Below are 24,710 nucleotides of genomic sequence, written 5' to 3'. Positions count from 1 at the left end.
GTGGTCATGACCTCCGGTTCAGATAACATTGCCTGGTTTCAAAAATCAAGAAATGTAAACAAAACCATAAGGGGCGTGGCTATTAGCCACATTTGTTCTTGTTCTTGTTGATGATGTCATCATGGCATTGCTGTGACATCATGAAATTACCAGCAGAAGCTTTTAAATAGGAGCTGTTTCTCACTGTCAGTAAGAGTTTGAAGGTTGGGCTGAAAGGTTCAACCTCCTCCGCTGACTCTGGTCCAACCCAACAGCCAGATGATCAGCCCACTGTGGCTGAAGGTGGAGGTCTCAGCTTCCTGAAAACACCCAGCTCATGTGTATTCCCCAGCCAAACCAGTGGAGGACTATTAGTGCATACTATTAGTAATATTTTTATACTATAATAATAGGCACACTCACTCTGTGCCTGTCTGGGATTTTGAGCTCCATAATGTCATGGGCTCCCTGGGGCTTCCTCAGACCTTGCATTACAATCCGATCTAGACTGCTGGATCGCAAGTGATCATCTTTAGGTGTCGTCAGACCTGGTATGTCTCCAAATGCATCCCCAGATCCCATCTCAGTTTCGTGCTCTGTATGCAAATAAGACATCATCTGGGGCCCAATAGAATATTTTAACATCTATTATTTCTAATGAATCTCTACCCCTGCTTCAGAACCAATAACAGCTCTGTTTATGTATGTGCATCATGACTTGGCACACATACACAGCTTATTATTTATTGATCTCCACCCTGACGTTAGTAAATGAATGAGGACTCCTGCTTACCGTGGAGCACCCCTGCTGAGTGTGGGCGTATTGTGGTTCTATAAGCAGGAATTCTGCTGTGACCCTGAGGCCATACTTGTGCGAAGACTGGAGACAGTTCAACACCTGCTGTACTCATTCTCTCTCATTTTCCCTGATGTGTGGGAACAAAGTATCTGGAAGGTTTGATGTAAAGTGCCTATCTTATGTCTTGTAAAAACACATAAAACAAAAATTTTAAGCTTAACATGGTTTGCATGGCCTGCGATAGGCTGGCGACCTGTCCAGGGTGTACCCTGCCTCTCACCTGCCAATTGGGATAGGCTCCAGCAACCTCGGCGACCCTAGTGCGGATTAAGCGGTATGGAAGATGAGATGAGATGAGATGGTTTGCCTGGTTTGCATGCTGAATTTGCTGTGTAGATTCACCACGCTGATCAAATGTCTGTAGGATGCATTGAACAAGTCTGATCCACAGAGACCCCTCCCCTCAACATATAGAACCCAAAGGCTCCCACTAACAACATCCTGTCACCAGACACCACAGGACACCCAGAAGACCCATGTCCATTCTCTGATGAGTCACAGCTGTCTTGGAGGGGGCACAAGGGAGACCTACAAAATATTATAAAGGTGGTCATATTGTAATGGCTGATTGGTGTGTATGATGTGTTATATTTTTGCATAAAGTGTTATTCAAGCTTACTCTGCCTGTCCCATCCTATCCCACTAGTCCACCCTTCATTCCAAATTGACCGAAAAAGAATATCTGATTTCAATTCAATCCATTTCCTTTGAGTAACCATAGCCAAGCCTCCCTGTCTTGCCTCAATTTGTGTTTCCCCTCAGTTTGACCACAGCCCAACTTTATCCCAAAATAAGGGAAGACTGATGGTGGAAGCAAAGTCCTGACTCATGATCGACAGCACTCTGGGCAGCCACATCAAAGGGGGTACAGAGTTGTGCATCAACATGGGCTTACTGCATGGGCAGGAGACAATGCTGACAGAGTGACAGAGCTGCTGGAAAGCTGAGATAAAGGAGGCAATATTCCACACAGGCGACTATTGTGGTGTTGTGTTTTCGGATGGTCTGCTGCTCCTGAGTAAACGTGGCTCCAGACCCATCATGCCTTCCTATCAGATTCAAACACTTCTTATCACGTTCAGTCCGCCTTAGTGCAAGAAGAAACTCAATTTGTGAATGCATTCACGAACAACACACTCACTCATAATAGTCTCAATGTGTGATGCAATACAGACATAAGAGATCCTTGTCTTCCTCCATTCTCTTCACTACACTTGTTCTCACCTTGATGGCAATCTGAACTGAACTTTCTGCATACACCCAAAGCAATTCCTTCAGCTTCAGACACTCCTGCTATTCTGGCAAGCCTAATTGAAATGCAGCTCACCTATAGATGCTTAAGTCGCCTCATGGCTGAATAGATATGACTTCACTGCATTGTTTTTGTGGGAGGAATAAAAGCAGGTCCCGCTTGTACCGTCCCTCGTGACCCCAATTTTTTGGAAAATCTTGCAGCCGGCTAAGTGTGCGAGATTAGCTTGAATGGACAAATAATAGAACATTTGCAGCCTGTTATGTCTGCAGAAACAAAGCTTTATGGTGTCTTGTGAATCTAACCACAAAGGATCAGAGGAGTACTCATCATGATAGAACAATTATACTGCTCAAGCCGAGGAAGTGGAACTGTGGAAAGCACCCAGTAGTTTTAGGAGCGGCCTACTTTTCATCATTCCTTTATCAGATTCCTTCCATAAACACAAATATGCAGCAGGAATCTGCCTTTGACGTCCTCCTTAATCTGACTTGACATTTTGAGTTTCTAAATTGATTAAATCTTTGACATTTTTCAGAAACCGTTCTGGAAGAAATACATCGAGGCTTTCCCAGAAAATGTTTCACAGCGGCACAGAAAAGAAGCTAAGATAATGTAAACTGTCAGAGCACTCCACCTCCACCTGCTGGCCATCGCTAACCAGCCACTTCCATCAACTGCTTGAGGCTGTTCACACAATTTAACACGTGACGTGAGGACAAACATTACACTCAACATATGCTGTGTAGTAAGTAGTTTGTAGTCGAATGACCTGAGCTGACACACAGACACATCGGTCATACGGCTGTGAGCTTCCGTGATGAATGGATACTAATAGCAGCATACAACTGTATAATTACTGTCTGGACTTTTTATTCAACGCTTTTGAAATTTAATTCCCAAGAAGAAGAGTCGGCGAGTTCATCTGCTTTGATTGTTTGACGTTGTCATTAAAAGCTAAAAACTTGAATAAAATTCACGCAGACGTGAGTTTAAATTAAAGTCTGAGAGCATTGATATGCATGCTGTTTACGCTGCACTGATGAAAAAAACACTAAAAAGCTAATTAACACTAAGTTTAAATAGTGTTGAAAAGGTGAGCGCTATCGCCATCAGATATGTACATCCACTTTACATCACTTATGAACCCTTAACCCTTGTAAATACATCTTCCTCCTCACTGGCAATAGTTAGATAAGAAGAAGTGCTTGTAGTATGCGCCCTCGACGCTGACAGTGGAAAGAGAATATGGAGATTTTATCGCAATGCAACCCAACCAGCGAATTGTGCTGTAGATAAGCATGCAAAAAGAAAGCCAACACAGATAAACCGGAACACTGGCGTTATTTGATATATAGCTTCTGCTTACAAGACCTTTATAGAAGGACTCACAAGAGCCTTTTGTTGTCATTCCTTTATATGTCTTGGTTCAAATGTTTTTGTTTGTTTTTCTACAAACTGTCTGGACAAGAAAAATCAGTTGTTGTGCACTTCAGTTTAACTTAAAGACAGGGCTTTGGTGGATTGTTTTAATGTCACTCACAGGCTGTTTCCAAACTGACTGTGGCCCTGAAGGCATCATTTTCACTAAAGATTGCTACCAGCTTTATTTTCTGATTGTCTGTCTTTTACTGCAAGTGGATGGTGAACATTTGATTATTGGACAAGAGGCCTAAAGGCTGCTTTGTGCTTGATCATTGTTGTTCTCACCACAACTTCTTTGGCAGGGCTGCACTGGAAAAAAAGTTAAATGAGTATAGATCCTAGGTATTGCAAGTTTCATGAGTGTGAGCTTCAGTCGCAGATATTCGTTACATGGTGATAAGTGCAAGAGCAAAAAAAAAAATAAATCCCTTGGAAGCTCAGTGGGAAGTTAATTGGCTGGTTTTGGGAAAGTGAAGGCAATCTATAGCAGAGAAACCCGGAGAATATTTCACTGTCTTTTTGTTTCTGCTAAAATTGTGTCATTTTACGTTCAGCTTAACGATGAAGCGTCGTTACAGATAGCTGTCTTCATGCGACCCTCAACAGCCCCTCTCTTTCTTTGAGATTCTACATCGTCCTTAAGGCAGTTTGACATAAATATGTGATGTATGGCGAGTGATCACACTGACTGGGACATCAGTGGCGTGTAAGATGAAATGAATGACTATAGATGGCAACGCGAAATCTTGTCAGGTGTCAAAATGAAGATGAAGAACTAAGATGAAAAGATCAATATCTACAAAAGATTGGATTTCATCGCCCCTCACAGAAAGAAGAAGAAAAAAAAGACTTGATTAGACGTCAAGCTAATCGCTTTCGACAGCAACACATTCACTTTAAATGACACAAGAATAATGAAGCAGAATCGTGACAGCTGGTTGTGATCATGATTGCAGATAATGTCCATATATTTTATAGGCACGATAATTTGCAATAATTTTGAAACGGCGTGTGTGATATTTGTGTTCTTTTGTCTGAAAAGAATTAATCTACATCTGAAACACGCATTACCTAGAAATGTTTCAATTATTTTTATTGAAGCAACAGCAAATCAGTATTATGTTTCTGAAATACTAAACTTAACCTGCTCCACTGCTACTCAAGTTTGTGCTACATATTGTCCTAAACATGAGGTAACTGGATTCTTGTTGAAGACATCCATCTGGTCATTCAGAGCATACCGAATCCTTTCAAGATGTAATGTATCAGTTAATACCAAAGCCCTGAAAGTTCTCCTTCGATTTCCAGTGTAAGAGGATGAGTTTTTTCCCCAGCACAGGAGGCCATACAGGAGGCGGCGCTTGCATTACCTATAAATGATCTCGCTACATCCAGTTTGCACCTCTGATGGAGTGACTCCCACAGGTCAGGTTACTACCGCAGCTGCTCATGGGAGACACATAAATATGGCAGAATAGCTCAGCCAATTAATTTTGATACAATAAATATATAATATTCATATATTTGCATTAAGGTGTCAAATAGCCATGCAAATGAGATTGAAAATTAGTGTGAGGCTCATGTTTTATTTATTCTCATAATAACCAATTTACTGTCATTATGAGCTGAGTCTGATTTTTGGGGCACCTTAAAGGGACAGTTTAACATTTTGAGAAATGCACCTGTTTCTCAGAAAACGTTATAGATAATGTTTACTTCCTTCAACTGTGGACGCTGAATGTGGAGCCGCATTCGGTAGCGATCAGCTTAGCTTTGCACAAACCAACGATAAACACTTGTGTTAAAATAGTTTAACATTCTGACAGTAGTATTAACCTCTAGACCTCATTTTCAAGAAGGTCAAAGTTCATAAGTTGTGTGACCTGTTTGCTGACATGTTCAAAAATTATACTGTAATGAATGGTAAGTTCCTATTTATAGCATTTTAGTTATGGACAGGTTTATTCGATATGTATGAATAAAAAATACTGATATTCCCACCTGACCTTTCCTTTATGTCTTTAGATTTCCCACATTACAGTAAGTTAGACACTCATTATGTTCTGCTCTTCTTGCCTCACATGCAGTCGATGTAACCATTGTTTGAAGGGCAAGTGTTTTGTGTACACGATGTGATTTAACCACACGTTCCACGACCACGTGTTCCATTCAGAGGCAGCATACGTTCAAAATCGATATTCATTGTACAGTCATTAGAGAACCACGTCTACCTTCCTGCAGCAACAATAGAAAGGCAATGAAATGTTTTTCCTTTCTGATCAGGGAGTTACTGTAGAAGTGAGCAAAGTGTATACGAAAACTCCCTGAATGAACGGATGAAAGACTCTTACAGTGCAAATAATGCCAACTGCCAACTAGACACATTATCAGTGGACTAAACAAGGCACATTTCAGTGTCAGGAGAAAATTCCATCTTTCTTCTCATAAGAGAATAACAGAGGGAAAATCAATACCTGTACACAGTTCAAACTATCTTGAACAGCAGCGGTGACAGAACAGGCTGTATCTAAAAATCAATTTTCTGAATGAACATGAATTATGTTGCTGTTCAGACATTTGTTCCTGAGAACTTTGCAACATTCTGCCAAGAGTAAGTTTTTTCACGATGATATTTCGCGCTTAGTGATATTAATTTTTCAGCATTCTCTTGTTTCTATCAAATAAAACAGTGACTGGTGTCTCAGCTGATCGCACCAAAAGGTGTAAAACCACTGATGCAGTTCCACATTACATACGTGCTGGAGCGGAATCTGACATAGATGGTACATGGATGAACAACAGCTATGTCATGATCTTGATGTAATCCATTTTAACCTCAGCTCTCAGCTGCTCTTTGTGCAGTTTTGTCCGACTGCACCTTTTTTCCATTTTCATCATGAGGCGAGGTAGTATTTTTCTCTCTGCCACAAGCTATACAACACTCCAGCAGTGTGGTTGTGCAGGTGCAGGCACATGATATCTTTGCACCACAAGACAGCCCTGAGGTAATGACAAAAGAAAGAGTTTTCCTTTCTTAATTGTGTAAGTTCTAATCATTTGTGAGCTGTGTTAAGAGCAAATCTTTTCCATAAATTGGCAAGTGCTTAGTCATAGATCTACCCGCAACCACAAAGTTTTCCCTGTGCTCACCTGGAGTCAGATTTATTTTAATGAAGTGTGATGTCATGTATCCACCTCCTGCAATTTGAGCCCAGAGGTGTGAAATGGTCTCAAGTCGTCCTCGGCCTATTTATGCAACCATTCCTCCTTTGGAGGCTTGTAGTGGAATTGTGTGCTGAATTCAAAACAGGTACGGCAAGTGCGGCAAGTAAACTCACTCCGTTCATTCACACTTCAGGCATTGCACTGCACAGCACAGGTATTGAAATCCAAAATAAATAAATAAATAAAATGCCTTGAACCAAACCAAAACTTACAACCTATAAAGGGACATGGGATATCTTCCACATGTATAGTGGTGGCATAAAGTGAAACAAATATGTGATATTGTTTCATAAATCCAGTATCACAAAAGAGAAATAACCTTTATTTTTTATCAGAAACCGACAGAGAGCAGGTGGATTAACTGACACACACAGCCAGGAAAGCCATTAACACCAGAGTCTCATTCATGATTATCCCTATGTCATTTCTCCCTTTCTTGAAGGGAGGTGCGTTGTTGGGGGGTGCATACATATCTCTTAGTTCGCTGCAGTCCGCTGTATTGTAGATGTCTGATCCTGTATTGGTCGTATATGGGGACGGCGGAGAAATCCGCGTCACACTGACGAGGTCTGCGCAGCGCGCTATCTTCGCACCACAGTGCTGCGTCTTTAGTAGTCAGCTCCACAACCCGCGGTCACCGCAGGCGCACGTTTAGTAATCGCCGTTCAGCAGATACACAATCTCCTCGAAGGATGTCTGGGATCACTTTAAATTCGGACTGCGAGGACTGTTTATCTCCCGTGGTCAACAGCACGGAGTTACATTCACACTCCATCGTGGATGACGACGACGAACTTCTCAGATACATCTGGAGAGAGTACTTACACCCCAAGCAGTACGAATGGGTGCTCATTGTGGCTTACATTATTGTGTTCTTCGTTTCACTCATTGGAAACTCGCTTGGTAAGTTGCATTTATGTCCCCATTCATGCGTAACGGGTCATGCAAAAAAAGGAACAGGGAAAACGGGGGAAAAAGAATTCAAAGTAGACTTTGGTGAACTTTTTGAGAATTTAAATGGACACACTGACACAAGAGACAGGGAAGGAAACCAGATTAATGCGAAAAGTCTGAAGTTGTGCAGTTTTTCTTTGATGTTCATTGATCGCAGCGGTGGCACGGATCAACGGGGAGAAGTCACAGAGCGCGTCAAGAAAGTAATCAGAAATGGAGACGCGCAGATTGTACATGATGTGGAAAAATTTCATTCATGTCGCTTCAGTACAAATATGTCAGAAGCTTTATTTTGCGGATGCTTTGCAAAGACGTGACAATAATACCACTATTCAACCAGATTTTTTTTTCTTTCTCCATAATTTTCTGTTAACATGCTGGTTTGTTCCTAGTGATAGTTTTCTGGTGTATTCGAGAACACAGGTGGCCATGTATTAAGAGTTTCTTTAAGCATTAAGCAGCTGCACCAGTGTGGCGTCTTCAGCCTTTCCCATTTGCCGTTTGATCTATTGCAACTGTGACTCTCGAAGACACATTTCTTTTCAACCATTTTCCTTTCTAACAACATGTAGCTGGCATAGAGCTGTGCGTAACCCCCTTTATTATCTCTTTGAAGCTGTGCACTTGCTCTGTGGTTTGCAAGGTGGAACACAGGCAGAAAAACAGACCACTTCATTAAATGATGCCTATAGGAAACATGGTGTTGTCATACTATTCAATCAAAATACAGCGGACTCTTCACCAGGACCTTTACTAACATTTTAAGCAAGAATTACTCATTTAAAAAGAAAATGGAATTTTTGCTTTGAATTGTTTCCTTTGAAACAAAATTAAGAAGCCTGTGCGCAAAAGGTGAGTTAATATTTAATGATTTTACATGCTGTTGCTTTTATTTCTCTTCGTTAATGGGGAGTAGCAACATGTGAATGTCTCAGAGAGAAAGACATCATTAATCCTCTTTCCATCTTTATCCTTTATACAGCATGTGCATGCCGACTGCTTTTTAAAACTGGAAGACTTTGTAGATAAGTAGCCAGCAGGTCACACGGTATAATGAACTAAAAAATGACATGAGCATAGACAACTTGTGATTGCATGATGGCATCAATCAGACACTATCCACTAACCACCATTTCCAAACTTGTTCTTTATTCTGAAAACTGTGTGCCTAATAATTGCCAGGCATTTGATGGCTGATGCTGTTACTGCCTCGGTATTCGCTTCATGAACTGTCCATTAGTGGTCGAGAAGGTTAACTTTCTTTGCTGTATTTTCTGACTTACAGCAAGATTTACACCTCTTTGAGAAGATGGAGTAGAATAGATGGAGAAAATATGTACGGTGGAAGAAAATATTTTTGTGAAATATTGTATGAAGAATCACTCTTAGGTCCTCAGGTGCAATTTCTTTTAGTAAAGTCACAGACAAAATACTAAACAGATCCTAAAACAGCCATTTAAAACTTAACATTGACTGAGGGATCCACTAATGAAGGCTGTGTTTTTTATTATAGACCAAAATGACTAAAAATTAGGAACCTAACGTAGGAAACGCGCCTGAAGATTCAAATTCATGGAAAACCTCCGAATGACATCACAGCACCTTAAAAAGCAGTGGTCAAACCAAACTGATGTCCAGTGTTGCGCCTGCACTGTACATTGTCGACTTTTAGATCACTTCTTAAGGTCCTACAAGGTTGTCGAGAAACCCCTCATCAATGAGAGACAGGGGTTAGCCTGGTGTTATTGGGCCCAAGAACACAAGAACTGGACCCTCAGAATCTTCTTCACTCCTTGAAAGAAGATTCTTTGGTCAGATGTGTCCAGTTTCCAGCTCTATCTTCCTCCTGCTAATTTGTGGGTAAGCAGAAGGCCAGGTGAAGCATTATCTCCAGCATGTACAGTACCTACTGTCAAACATGGTGGAGGCAGTATCATGGTTTGGGGATGCATGAGTGCTGCTGGTGTTGGTCACCTCACTATGTATTTTGATGGAGTCTCTACATGTTTTATCTGGGAGGTCATTAGTTTCAATGCCAGAGCTTACAGATTCACACTGTGTGTTGCCAGGGCCTTTAAGATAAAGAAATGCAGCAACATATATGGCTTCAAAGATGAACTTAGTTTTTTTCTCTGTGCCTCTGACACATATTTCCATCAAAGTTCTAAGCTGTCAACAGCAGAGCTGTCACTAGAAGAGAATCAGTAGAAATCATGGTAGAAGTGGAAAAAAATGAGATCACAGGGTCACTGTCTGAATCCACAGGCCATGGTTAAACAGTTGTAAAGGCTATATTGCTTAAAGGTGTAAGGTGACCTTTCGATTGTGAGACCTCAGCATTTATTCTGCGACTTTCTATTCTAGACTGGCTTTTTGATGATTGTGTTGTGGGTAACTCTGGTATATGAAGACCCAAAAGTGTTCACCTGAGGTTAATGGTGCATGGGTAGTCGTGTTGTGAGGTGGATCTCCGTTGAGATGGATGTGAAGAAATGACAGACTCTACTGTAGTGTGTTAAATCAATATTTATTGCAGAAAATGAAGGATTTCTTCCATTTTAAATGAGAGCTTTTAATGTTCTTATTGGTTTCACCCTAATACTTCACTAATTAAAATTATCATCGTAACAATATACCATATATAATATATAACATCTTTCTCTGTGTTTTTGTTGACTCACTCCTCCTTTAGCCTCTCCTCCAGCCACAGCAGACAGCAGTTTTCAGGTAATAGCTCCAATAAACCCATTGTACACGACATGCACAGCACTAAATATCACTCAGACAATCTACCAGATGAATATAGTGGATTATTTAGCAGCTAAAGAGACAGATATTTCCCTGAGGAGTTGGTTGAGAGACCAAACACTGAGATAGAAAAAGAGCGAGCATTTAAATATGATGGGAACTGAAGTACAAACAAATTCTAATATTGATTTTTATGTGCTAGATGTATAAGTAAGGACACATTTGTTCACATTTTTGTAAGTTTATAGGTTGATACAATGTCAGTGATGCCCTGGCTGACATGCCAGCTAAATATAGTATGTGATGAGATTCAGGTAGGGGAACACCAGGGGTTGTCAATCAAATGTCAGCGGGAGTACATCCCTGCTGCCCATGTCTTGGCTTAGAAGCAAGGAGATCAATGACCCTCACTGTATACATTAATATATGTATACAGTCTTATTTTTTCCATGTTTGTCACACATCATCAAACAAATATGAATATAAGACAAGCTTTTTACTATTAAGGGGAAAAAAAATCCAAACCTACATGGTCCTGTGTTGAATAAGTGTTTACTGCCACACCTGTTCTCAAGAAATCTCAGAAATCACTTAGACAGGACCTGCCGGACAAAGTGAAGTAGAACAAAGGTACCTCAGAAGCTAGACATCATGCTGAGATCCAAAGAAATTCAGGAACAAACAAGAAAGAAAGTAAGTGAGATCTATCAGTCTGGTAATAAAGTCAGGTTATAAAGCTATTTCTAAAGCGTTGGGACTCCAGAGAACCGGTGGTGATAGTGTGGTGGTCTGGGGCTGTTTTGCTGTTTCAGGACCTTGAAGACTTTCTGTGATAATTGGAACCATAAATTCTGCTCCCTACCAGAAAATCCTGAATGAGAATGTACGGCCATCTGTTTGTGACCTCAAGCTGAAGCAAACTTGCATTCTGCAGCAAGATAATGATCCAAAACACACCAGCAAGTCTGACCACCTCTGAATGGCTGAAGAAAAACAAAATGAAGACTTTAGAGTGGCCTAGTCAAAATCCTGACCTGAATCCTATTGAGATGCTTTTTCATGACCTTAAAACGGTGGTTCATGCAAGAAAAGCCTCCAATGTAGGTGAATTACAACAATTCTGCAAAGATGTTTGGACCAAAATTCTTCCACAGCGCTGGAAAAGACTTATTGCAAGTTATCACAAACACTTTATTGCAGGTGTTGCTGCTAAGGGTGGCCCAACCAGTTATAAGGTTAAGGGGGCAAATGCTTTTTCACATGGGGTGTGGTTTGGAATTTGTTTTCCCTTAAGCATAAAAAACTTAATTTAAAAACTGAATTTTGTGTTTACTTGTGTTATCTTTGATATTCAAATTAGTTTGATGATCTGAAACATTCAAGTGTGACAAAAATGCTAAAAAAAGAAAAGAAAAAGAAAAGAAATCAGGAGGGGGACCAACACTTTTTCACATCACTGATATCTCAGCGCTGCCAGCTTAGCATGTCAGTGTAGTTATCTTGTGATTTATTTGTTTTTATGCTTAAATCATTCCACTAGAATTGCATTTTGCTGCAGGTTGAAGACCACCTGTTGCTTTTTACAGACTATCTACCAGCAGCATATGTCAGCAGCAGAACCTTGTCTATGCAATTTTTTGATAACCTTCAGTATTCATTTCATCATGACTGCGTTGAGAGAAGATCAAATAGCTCTCTGAGGGAGGCGTACATATGTGATCCTGTGGTGGCTACCTGCAGCCCACAGCTTTGTGAATAATAAGTAACAATCTCAGTTGATGTAGGTACTGATTGTCTGAAAGGCTATGATTTAGTTCCTTACTTGCATGAACCCACTGACTGTCCCCAGTAATCAAATAGCATTAGTAAATAATTAAAACCCATCTGCACAACTATAATTGACCATTATTCCGTAAATAATGGAAAAAGAAAAAGGCAAAAACTAAGGACTACAGCACAGTTTTCTGTTTAAAAGTTAAATTGCCCATATGTTGTGATGACGTCTTGTTATGTCAAATATAAAATAAAACTGCCATAATCATTTGAACTTGCTTTAATTGCTGCTTTTTCTTTTCTTCAACTCTTGGTGTATTTAACACACAGTAATTATTCTGTCCTTAAATCTGTTCCCTTGTAATGAGGGCAGTGAAAATGTGTCCAACGCTACAATATGGGGACCCATGATGTGGTGTGATCTTCTGCACAGACAGACCATTATGGTCTGTGCATCTCCTTCTTCTTCTGCTTGATAATACATACACCAAGAATAATAGAAGCATGACTTATTATTACCAATCCAAAGATTGAAAAGTCCTGTACATTATTAGAATGCAGCTGTCCAATGTTTCTTTTCCCCAAATTGATGCATTTTCTTTTACATTCTCAGACTACTTTGGGTACTATAATATACAAAATGCACTCTCTTGAATCACAATTTCTGCAATATATGGTCTATATAGTGATATATAGTGATAGTGACCATTATGCTCTTGGTTGGTTGTCGGGTTTCATCAAATTTAACTTGTGGAGTTCCTGACAATGCACCAGTTACATTCATCATAGACCAATCATGTTTCCAATCAGCATAGTGCTGCTCAGGCCCCATTTAGTGCCCCGGTTTGTTTTGTTTTTGTTTTTTTTTTTAAAAATCAGGGATTTGTCACAGTCTTCACAACACATGTCTGGCTCAAATGAGAGGCATCATGTTTGGTGGTATAGTTTTTGCTTGGGCCCATTTTGCTGCATCTGGACCGAGATGGTGTGCCATCATTCATCAATGAAATTAGAATTCTGGCCTGAAACCTCCAGAGCAAGCCTGAAGGTGACGGTGTGATGGTTGCACAACACAATTTCTGAAAGAGAACAAAATGAGTGTTTTGGACGGGCCAAGCCTTGACCTTAATCCAATAGAAATGTTGCTGGTCTGTTTCCACACATGAACTGCTCGCTTCAAGTCCTCCAACTTCTCAGAACTGAAGTGGAGAAAAAGTTATTATCTGAGACCTTACGTCGCTGTTATTGCTGCACAAGGCGATCACACCAGTTATTTTTTTCACATGGGATATTGAAAACGGGTTTGCTTGCTTTCACTTACTTTTGCACCTCTTCGATATGTACTAATTTTTTATTATTTTTTGAATGAACAAACGCAGAAGCATAATAATTATGTTTCACTTCCTTTTGTCTGCTGTCTGTGAAAATCCGCCGAGGTTTTGAGTCATCTTTATGAAGAAATGTAAAAAACAAACAAACAAACTGTGGAGCGTGCAAATGCTATGTAATGAGAGGGAAAACTGTGGTTTCCAAAGGCGAAATAAGTGTTGTATAATTATACAGGAAATCATTTTAAAACAAAAGCCGAACAATAAAACAACCAACATAATGTAGAAATCATAAATTTAACATTAAAAGCAGCGTATGATAAATGATAAATTATTATTTATGAATGATAAATAATAAAGTTCCACAGCAATTTAACATTTACAGAACTTAAACTTGAAAATGTCAAGTGACATCAAAGAAAAGAATAGGAGTAAAATACTACATCAAATGAGCTCAAAGTCTCTCAGAGTCCGAGGAAGTTTCGTTTGTAGTGTCAGTTTCCAAGCTTGCCTTCGAAATGGTAAAAAGCCTCCAACTGGGCCCATTTGTCTTTGACATGATTTGTGTCTGGCTTTAGGGAAAGAAAAGAATTCGAATACAACCAGATCATTTTTAATATTTCCATCTTTACTTTCATATTAATATGCACAGTTTCATTTCAGTTTTCTTTAAACAGGGTCAAAACTGTCTCAAGATGCTGTACGGAACCTGAAAGCCTTAAACCCCCAATACAATCACCATGGTGGCAATGACAAGAAAAAACCTCAGACTGACAGAGAGCCAGCCGTCAGAGTAATAATTATAGAACGTCTTAATGGGCATACGGTGCGTTGAGAAGATTACTGTTATAAGGGTAAGCAGAGCGCTGAGGCAGAAAATGATGTAATGGTGATGGTCGTTTATATTACTTGTAAGTACACAAAGTATGAATATAAGATGTGTCATAAGCAGAGTGGAAACATTCAGTGGAACCAACACTCGTGCGGCCGTAATCATGAGAAATTAGGAGGTCACTCATCAGCCGGATGAATGACTCGCTGCCAGTGTGAAGGCAGCTATTACTGAAAAATAAAATAACGCATTTAGAGGGGTTTGCCGTGGATTTTTCATCCACTTGTTATTCGAGGTTAGCAGTTTGTGATGGCAAATTAATTATATGTCGACACACGTTTACACTATTTAACATATGATTTGGACTTTTTGCAGTAATTCGGGCAGAGGGAGCTGAGCTGTAATCTCACATGGTTATGGGCAATAACTGTCCCAATGTTGTCAGGCATGTAAGGGGCCAAAATGAGTTTCCTCTGCAGGATGGCTGCGCCTTGGGCAAGTCTCAGAGATGGTGCGAGGAGTGTCTGTATCCGGGGGGAGCTTTGAGGACAGCCGCTGCTCTTTCCAGATGAAAGAGGCGTGTTCAAGTGGTTTGGGCATGTGGTGGAGGAGCCCTTGTTCAGCATGTTGGCACCGCAAAATGAGTTTCAAATAACTAATGGACTTCCTCATACACCGATCAGGCATAAAATTATGACCACCTTCCTCATAATAAAACAGTCCACTTTTTTTCTGAAGACTTTTTCGTGTCTTTTACAATCACGAAAGTGACTATTTATTTTTACTGTATATTTGTATTTTGCTTCAGTATCCAGAATCACTGATACCAGCTGTGACTAATTCTATTATGATTGGCAGAAAGTGAACAGCCATAACATTATGGCCCTTGTGCCTACAAAACAGTTGTGACTCATCAGAGAATGGACATGGGCCTTGTGAGTCTGTCCTCTGGATACAGGATGTTATCAGTGGGGGGCTTCGAGCAGAGGTCCCTCTGTGGATGAGGTTTGGTCCATCACATCCCAGAGATACTTGATCAGTTTGAACATTTCAAAGGGTTTTTTTTTGTGGTTGTTGTTCCTAAACTTAAAAACACAACATTAAAGACGAACAAACAAAGTAGTTCCTTAGCAAATCATACATATAGGGAGTTTTTTCATTTAATGAGAAAAACTAATGAAGCATTTCTGCCAGAAACTATGTGGCGAGCGCAATATATCCAACTGAAATTGTATTTAATGAGAGCTCATTCACAAGATATGAATAATATAAATGTTTAGTTTTTAGATTGATGTGCCTGGTCTAGATGGAGAAAAAAGCAAGCCTCATTTGTCCAAGGCAATAACACGTTTAGCTGCAGCATTTACTGTATATTTGGATAATACTAGAGAAACATCATTTGTCAGAACACGGAGACTTTGATCAGTGACTTCCATGATGATTAGAAGAAAAATGCAGTAAATGGAGATAAAAAAGAAAAAGGTATTAGCTGTTATCTCAAAGTTATTTCTGATATTTTATTTATTTATTTTTATGACATAGTTATATGACAGTTTCATATGACACATATTTCATATTTCTTCATTGCTGTGTGCAGTCAATCCACTCTGCTTGTTCTGGATCTGAAATGAAATGGCTTTTGAATTTGCATTTTACTCAGAGGTTTGAAATAATCCGAAGTTGGACACTGGGATAGGACTCAACATTGGAGGGGAAGTGAGTCACTGTGGATAAATGAACTCATCCATCACAGGCTATTGTGGATGGGACAGAGGAGTTTTTTGTTCTAGGTAGAAAGAGCAGCGTTTGGAAATCAGTCTGGAAGATAATTGTTCTCATATAGTTTCCACAGACAGATCTGATGTGGAAAACAAGTTACACCTCAGTCCTCAACTGCCACTTGATAAACTGAAGAAACAAAGTTTGTAGCCTTTTCAACGGGTTGTGTAATATCCGTCTTTGTCTGGGTTTTAATTTAGCACCAACAACAAAGGAAAAAGAAAAAACATATGTACAAATGTACGCACATTATCACCTACCTTCTCTTTACCGGCTGACTGTCTGAACATTCACGGAGGTGTAATAATTACAGCCCACAACAAAGTGGAAACAGTGGAAGGGCCCACATGCTAGACATACAGTGTGGATGAAACAAATAATGAAAGTCAATTAGTAGAACTCTAAAGGAAAGCACGATACGCCCAGAGTTCAACAGTAAGACATAATACTGCATTGAGAACCCGGTGCGAATTCAGTCCAACAAAAGAAATGAAAGAAAGCCACGCAAAGAAAAATGCAAACCAGAAAATTGAATAAGAAAACACAAGGGCAGCGACAGCAACAAATCTTTTCAAAGTGAAACACGCAGTTTGTTCATGCTTCAATCATTGGCCCATTCACCAGCTATCTGAATATGCCCACTCATAGACCTGCAGGTGAACTTTACATAGCACCCATCGCGTCAAACTTATTTTCTCCGGCAGCTTCCTCCACTGGCTCCTTAATTGCCTGGTTCTGAGCTCCGAGCAACTGATGTGGACGAGAGTTAAAAGTGCAGTGTCTATTTCAGGGTTGTTCATGGTGGTTATTGCAGATGGGATGAAGGATTTTTTTTTGCAAATTTTTTTTTCCGGTCTGTCGAACTTTGTACCTTCTCCCTGATGGCAGAAACTGGAAGGAGTGGTGGAGGGGATGATCAGGGTGGCCTTCCCGATCACAGAGTAGGTGTGGAGGTCATGCAGGGCAGCGTGGAGTGAACTGATTATTGTGCTGCCGTGGTTTGTTATGCGGGAGAGTTTGGTTTAAATTTAAATTTACACATTTAAATTTGTGAGGGGAAAATTAAAAAATATATAAAATCTCTCTCTCTCTCTCTCTCTCTCTCTCTATATATATATATATATATATATATATATATATATATATATATATATATATATACATAAAAGAAATGTCTAATCAACCACAGATTTTGCGACCCCTACCTGCAGTACCTCCGCAGACCCTAGGGGGTTGAAGACCTATGTTATAGAGGAGGTTGAAGGCCTATGTTATGTTGTTTTGTTTTATTGTGTTAATATATACATTGAGTGGCATAAACACAGAGAAATGTAGCTGAAAATACAGCGAGACCAGTTAAAATGTGTATCATCACATCAAATTAAGGACAATTATTATCGGCAATGATCGATACAAACTAGTATGGATGTGGAAAAGTGCGCTAGCTTCAGTTTAAGTTAGTTTAACTTAGTTTTCAGTCATTTCATTATGACAAATGTAGCTAAATAAAGCTTACGTTAACGATGCTAAGATTCAAACTAATGCTGCTAATCTCTAGGCTCAACTGTCACCTTTTGTCGCGCCTGTAACCATGGAGACTTCGCTGGCTGTGATGTCACATGCATACCCTCTATACCAGGATAAAATGTCACAACGGATCCTGGATGTATTGTTCTATATGATCCACAGAACACCTGCAATGGAGCATTTCCCGCTATGACCTGTCAGAATCTTAAAGCAGACAATTCTCAGCCACTCTGAAGCTGTCTAGAGTTACCTGGCACCAAGAGCTGGAGCTGCCTCTGATGGGAAGTTTTCCCAGAACGTCTCCCAGAGGCCTATCAATTCCTCCCTTGTTCATCGTGATAACAGACTCTTAAATTCACATCATTATACAGATTATACAGTTTGTCACAAGATGATCGACATTATTAAAACGGCCATAATGTCCTAGCTCATTTGTGTTATTTGTGCAGCACATCGTTGCCAAAGTGACAGACAGAAGTGTCCACCCCTGCCTCTCTTATACAACGGAACACCTGAGACTCATGTTGGTCTCTGGCTGTGAGGTCATTTTCCACTCTGGGCTTCTCAGACCACCTGAACCACAGCTGCATTCAGCCAGGTGCTCTTGGAGAACGGCAATTCTCTACAGCGGTGGCACCTAAAATAATATTTCTTGGTCAGAAATGCAAGAAAACATGAATCACAGCCGCGCATTCAAGGAGGAGGGCACAGATTTCTGCTGCTTTTCAGTAGCATATATATTTTTTTCCATTTAAACACTTTCCCCAAACACTTTCCAAATCCTGTAGCTCATTTCAGACGTTGATGGTTTCACCATGTGGGAGAATGAATTACTTCCAAAAGCACCGAGCGCTTCCCAGTTACATACAATATTACTGCTAGACACCATCAGTAAGTCAAAATGCTTTCACAAACATGTATTTAAAATTTTATGTCCTTTTTTTATCCATGAAGGGACTCTAAAGGGGGTGAGAACATAAAGACATTTTTAACTCAAACTCTGTGACTAACAGCATGATAAATATTTGCCTCCGCTGAGTCTCTGCGGCGTCTTTGATTCTTTGCCACTCTCAGTTTGTTTTGCAGTGTGGAAAAACCGCCACATGCGCACCGTGACCAACTACTTCATAGTGAATCTCTCCCTGGCTGATGTGCTGGTCACCATCATCTGCCTGCCTGCGAGTCTTGTGGTGGACATCACAGAGACGTGGTTCTTCGGAAGCACTCTTTGCAAAATCGTCCCTTATCTGCAGGTGAGACGTGAGCTCCAAACTCTTGTGGGAATTATCTATGAAGGGTAACACAGGGCTAACACAGGGTAACACAAATCAAATCAAACTTTATTTGTGTAGCATCTTTCATGCAAATTAATTTCAGCATAAGGTGCTTCACATAAAAAAAAAACACGTAATAGACAATGAAAGGGGGAACCCCTAAAAACGCATGGCTGAGCACAGATGGCCTAGTGGGGAAACGCCATCACAGATAATGATAATGATAATGATGATGATGATATAATGATAGTTATAATGATAATGATGATTAATTGTTATATTTTTTTCATTTATCCCTAGTGGTGTCAGACTACAGGTGTTTTTAGTTTTTTTTGTATTTTTTTAAATGGATCTGCTTCGTCGAAGTGCTGTTTTAAATTTCTTATTAAAACCATGTCACATACAATCACTAGATGAGGAATATCATCATCATGTTGAAAACTATCAACATAAAAAAAAAAGACTCAATCTAAAACAGGGGATGTGTGTTGACAGGGCGGAGGTGGAATGGAGGACCGTAAAAGCAATGCAGTGATGTTCAGAAGAGGGATAATTATCAGCCATTAATTCTCTCTCTGTTAGAGAACAGGAAGCTGAGTACCCAGAAAGAACCCATGCAGACACAGGGAGAACATGCAAACTCCACGCAGATTAATTAGTACGCCAGCACATCTGTCAAAAGAAAATCGATCTTCCCGTTTAGGTTTTCTGGCCACACTGATATGAATTGACAAAGTGGACGGAGATCCCACACTACACAAATGTGTCACAGACACATATCCTACTATATTCCAGGCACACACACCTACTCTGTATAACTGTCAGTGTTTGACTTGATATCAGTGTATGTATTGATGCAGCTGCAAAGATTGAGGATTCAATTTATTCCACACCAGAAAGTGTGTGAATCTGACAACCTTGTAGTGCATCTTGCTTGTTATATCAGCATTATGGCATGTGGGGTAGTATCCCCACTTTTAAATGCGTTTCGTGTGACCTGCTGGTAGGTTTTCTTAGTTTCTGGTATGTTGAAGTTTCTGGTGTAACCTTGAACTGGCTCATGACGGGATGCAACAAAAGCCAAGGCAACTCATTATGCAGTTTTTGAAAAGAAGGCATTGAATTTTTTTTCTAGTGCAATAGTCTAATTAAGATATAGTTCAGCACATGCACTTTTAGTCAAAGGTCATTAAAGAGGGCGTTGGTGGAGCACATAGTCATGTCTTTCTCTTGCACCTCAAACTTACGCTTTTTTTCTCCACCACTAAAGAGGAAAGTACATCATTCACAAAAACCTTCACCCACTCTGCTCCACATGCAAAATTTACTTTAAGTCATTAAATTACCTAACCCAATACCTGCATTTCTCGAATAACTAAATGAATGAAATAAAAATTAAATAAACCTTCAAAACCAATCCGGGGGCTCTCGGCATTAAGTGCACTACCTTCCAAGCATAAGTGCTAGCGGTTTGGAATTTGTTGGACAATAATACATGGTGACAGAAGCAATGGTGAGTCTGATTGAAATAGGCAGCAATCAAAGATGAATCTACCATGTATGGCTACAGAGACTAGTTATCAATAGGATTAATTCATCGTTGATTTTAGCGTTATCATGGGATTTGTCGTATGTCATCCCACCCACCCACAGTTTATCCAGCTCAAGGGTCCCCAATCAAGATCAAGCTATTCTTCCAGGCACTATTGATTTTCTCTCCGGGAGAGGACAATTATGTGAGGATTTGCCCCTTTTCTGCACTTTCTGCAATGCAATGTTCTCTCCCTCCTTGTTTTAGACCTTTTAAATGAGTCAGTGCAGCTGCTGGCGACTGAATGGGCTCATCATGACTCCAGCCGGCTGCAACACGCTGAGACTGAATAAGAGAGTCTGCAACATAAGAGGTTTCCTGCGCATCACCGTAATTAAAAGCTTACTTCACCTTGTGTGCCTGTACATCTCCAAAATGTCCCACAGGGCGAGGCAGGCGCGTGGCTTAGGTAGTGGCGTGAACTGATCAAGGAGATGAGGAAGAAGGTGTATTGGAAGGAGAAGGAGTATTGTTGACCCCACTCCCACTCTCCTCCTCTCCCTTTGCCCCGTCAGATGGACCAAATCCTGCTAATCTGCCCCGAGACTCTCTTATCTAAGACTTATAGCTGAAGCAAATCACTTCTGATTATCATTAAGGCATTATCTGCTACACCCGGTATGTGCTTGACCTCCACAGAGACTCAAATCAGTGCAGCCATTACTGGTTAGAGCATCAGGCTTCTAATTCCCCTTGGAAATGAAAAAGAAAAAGAAAAACATCTGCCAAAACTGTGTTTGCGGCGGCATTGGTCAAATCCAGTCTGATCAGATTGCACTTCAAAAATATGTTTCCATGTTCAGCCTTTTTAATAATGAATGTCTTTTTCTCTGTTGTGTCATTCCGGGATATCTGTCTTCTTACTTTTTGAAATGATCTGTGTGTCCCAGTTCTGACTGTCAATAACAAGAAGCAGTTTGGATCTTCTTTTTTTTTTCCTTTCTTTCTTCTTTCTGAAAATAGCATGTGCTGACTAATTTTGTCACTTTTATTTTGTCAGACCATCTCTGTTTCTGTATCAGTCCTCACCCTGAGTTGCATCGCCCAGGACCGCTGGTATGCCATCTGCCACCCGCTGATGTTCAAGAGTACAGCCAAGAGGGCTCGCAAGAGTATTGTTGTAATCTGGCTTGTGTCATGCATCATCATGATTCCTCAAGCTATTGTGATGGAGTGCAGCAGCCTTCTGCCCGAACTCACGAACAAGACCCGTCTGTTCACAGTGTGCGATGAACACTGGGGAGGTCAGTGTCCACCGCCCTCTCTTAATCTGTTAGCACAAGTCAACAAAGAAGAAATTTTTTATTTAGTTTTTTTTTTTTTTGAGAATTAGCCATTATATATACAGTACAGTATGTTAATGTGTAATCTCTTATTTCACTTGGATATTATAAGAGCATCAAGGAGAGGATTCATAAAGAATAATAAACCAGTGTTGAATTGTATATTTATATATACGTAAATGGTGTTTGAAAGCCCGCTGAGGTGCCTCTGTGATAAGTCATGAAAGGAGGAAGACAGCAAGAGAGAGCTTTTCAGCTCCTCATCTTCATAGCATTGTAATAGTTGAGGGAAGCTGTTTAGCATTCTGTAATTGCAAATACGCAAGAATTGAAAGCTCTCACAGACATACGAGCAGTGATTTATGTTAAAATTGTCAGTAGTTGCCAAGGAACAAGTAAGGAATAAATCAAAGTCTAAACAGGCTCAATACTAGGTAGAGAGAGGTTAAAGAGGTGGCGGACGGGGAGACATGGTATTCATTAATCATTAGCCTTGATTTGTTGATTTGCTTTTTTTATCCCATCATATCTACCATGAAGTCTTAAATTCAGATTCATTCAGGAGACAACCATATAAAGTCACTAATTATCAAGTTGTTTCTAAGTTTTTTGGCACTGTACTGTACTTCACTGTACTGTATACTGCTGTATGGTAAGCTGTTATCTTGTCTTCTTGCTTTAGCTGAGATCTACCCAAAGGTGTATCACACCTGTTTCTTCATCGTCACATATTTCGCTCCGTTGTGTCTCATGGTCCTGGCCTACATTCAGATTTGTCACAAGCTGTGGTGTCAACAGGTGTGTATTGCAGCAGTTACATCAGCCACGTTCACAAGCAAACCTCACAATGAATTGTACTTCGCCTCGGCACTCCCGCACTGTCTGATGTGTGCACGCACTGAATCAGCAGATTCCTGGAAGCACCTCAGTGCTGCAGAGGAAGTGGCGGTCCATCCAGTGCTCGGCGCCCAACACAGGGGCCGGGGAGACCGTGCGGGTTAGGACGAGCACGGTCTGTGCCGAGATCAAACAAATCAGAGCTCGACGGAAGACGGCTCGCATGCTGATGGTGGTGCTCTTTGTTTTTGCCTTGTGTTACCTGCCAATTAGCGTGCTCAATGTCATGAAAAGGTAATGACCTCCCTCACACATTGCATTTTTTAATCTTGTCAGTTTTTGTGTTTAGCACAAAGCCGCAAAAGTAAATAGTGTTTATATAATGCTGTGAAAGTGCAGTGTGTTGAACGAATTAAACAGTTTCTCTATTGACAGATAACTGATAGTTGTCATAATTCACCTCCAGAGTCTTTGGAACTTTCAAGAAGACAAATGACAGGGAGACGGTGTACGCATGGTTCACTTTCTCCCATTGGCTCATATATGCCAACAGTGCAGCAAATCCTATCATCTACAATTTCCTAAGTGGTGAGTAATCCGCCTCCTCCTTTAGACCTACCGTATTACTGCCCTCTAGTGAACAGTTGAGCAACAACAATGCAACTTACTGATTTGAATTCCTTGTCTGATTGCACAAAAACTATTTGAAGGCAAGGTTAGATTTGTTACAAATGGTTCAAGCCTTTCATGCTTGTGGTCTTCATTTTGGCGGCCTCTCAGCTGTTATTGTGCTCTGATAAAAGAGTGAAACATTATAGAAATATGACAAAAAAAAAAAGAAAAAGTCTCACATGCGTAAAGTTTGATTTCTTTTTTGAATTGTTTTTCTCAGGGAAGTTCCGCGAGGAGTTCAAATCCGCCTTTTCTTGCCACTGCTGCGGACGGCAGGAAAGCGGGACACAGAGGACAAGGACCAGAACCAGCACGGACAGCCGTAAATCCCTGTCTACTCAAGTTAACAACATGGACAACATGTCTGGCATATCGGATCACATGGTGTAGGCTCAGGGTCCTGGTGGGGAGCTCTCCCGCGGCCAACTCAATCTTCTAAGGGCATTATTGATGCAGAAATGTGCAAAGCTGAGGGGGAAAAAAGCGGCTTTTGGATGAAAAAGAATCCCTGTTTTTATGTGTGGTTACAAAGACAATAAGAAAACAGACCACTTTTTTCCGGGAGACTTTCTCTTGTCTTTTATAATCACTTGTAACTAAAAGAAAGTGTCTATTTATGGGGAAGACACCATTTCGGTGTCTGCGTGTTATTCATGACTTGACATTTTGGATTGCATAGAATTTTACTGTATATTTTTATTTTTTCTTCAGTATCCAGAATCATATATTGGCATAAAGTCAACATAACATTATGACCGCCTTCCTAATATTGTGTAGGTCTCCCTTGTCCCTCAAAACGGCTCTGACTCATCCGAGAATAGTCATGGGGAATAGAGAACAGACTGAGTCTGAGGGGGTCATGTGGTGCCTGGCAACAGGATGTTGTTAGTGGGGGCCTTTGAGAGGAGGGACCTCTGTGGATCAGTGCATCCCAGATACTTAATCAGTTTGGGATTTAGTGAATTTTGAGGTCACCTTGTGCTGTTTTTGATGTTTTTTTTTTTATTTATTTATTTTTTTTTTTTAGTTTTTCCTAAACTGTTTTGTGTGCGTGTCCGTGTCCTGCTGCATCTTGTTGGGGACTGATACTGGCACTGCTGTCATTGCTATGGGGTAGGGGGGGGGGGTGCCTGGTCTGGCCTAGGTGAGTGGCACATGCACATTGAATTGTCACAAGATGGTCAATGTTATTTACTTCTTCTGTCAGTGGTTTTAATGTTGTGGCTGATTGGTGTATATTTATTTCTTTATCAACAATAGAAGAGCAGTGCTTTAATGAGTAAGTGGTTTTGCTGCTCAGATGTCCGTTTTAAAGCCTTCGGTGTAAATGCCCATCAGTGTACAATGATATGCATGAAGATTACATAAAAAA

At 40.4% G+C, this 24,710-nt stretch overlaps 1 protein-coding gene across 1 annotated transcript; it reads left to right on the top strand.

The window, feature by feature from the left end:
• Positions 1–7,413: 7,413 nt before the first annotated feature.
• On the top strand, positions 7,414–24,305 carry hcrtr2 (hypocretin (orexin) receptor 2). Its single transcript, XM_047603920.1, has 7 exons — positions 7,414–7,643; positions 18,756–18,934; positions 21,547–21,790; positions 22,512–22,627; positions 22,740–22,960; positions 23,133–23,254; positions 23,559–24,305. The coding sequence occupies exons 1-7, from the start codon at positions 7,433–7,435 to the stop codon at positions 23,726–23,728; spliced, it is 1,263 nt and encodes a 420-aa protein (XP_047459876.1). The 5' UTR covers positions 7,414–7,432; the 3' UTR covers positions 23,729–24,305.
• Positions 24,306–24,710: the final 405 nt, after the last annotated feature.

Source organism: Mugil cephalus, chromosome 13 (genome assembly GCF_022458985.1).
Source record: "Mugil cephalus isolate CIBA_MC_2020 chromosome 13, CIBA_Mcephalus_1.1, whole genome shotgun sequence".
In the NCBI taxonomy this organism is placed as follows: Eukaryota; Metazoa; Chordata; class Actinopteri; order Mugiliformes; family Mugilidae; genus Mugil; species Mugil cephalus.
Note: the sequence above shows the minus strand (reverse complement) of the source record. Positions and strands in the feature narration are given on the sequence as shown.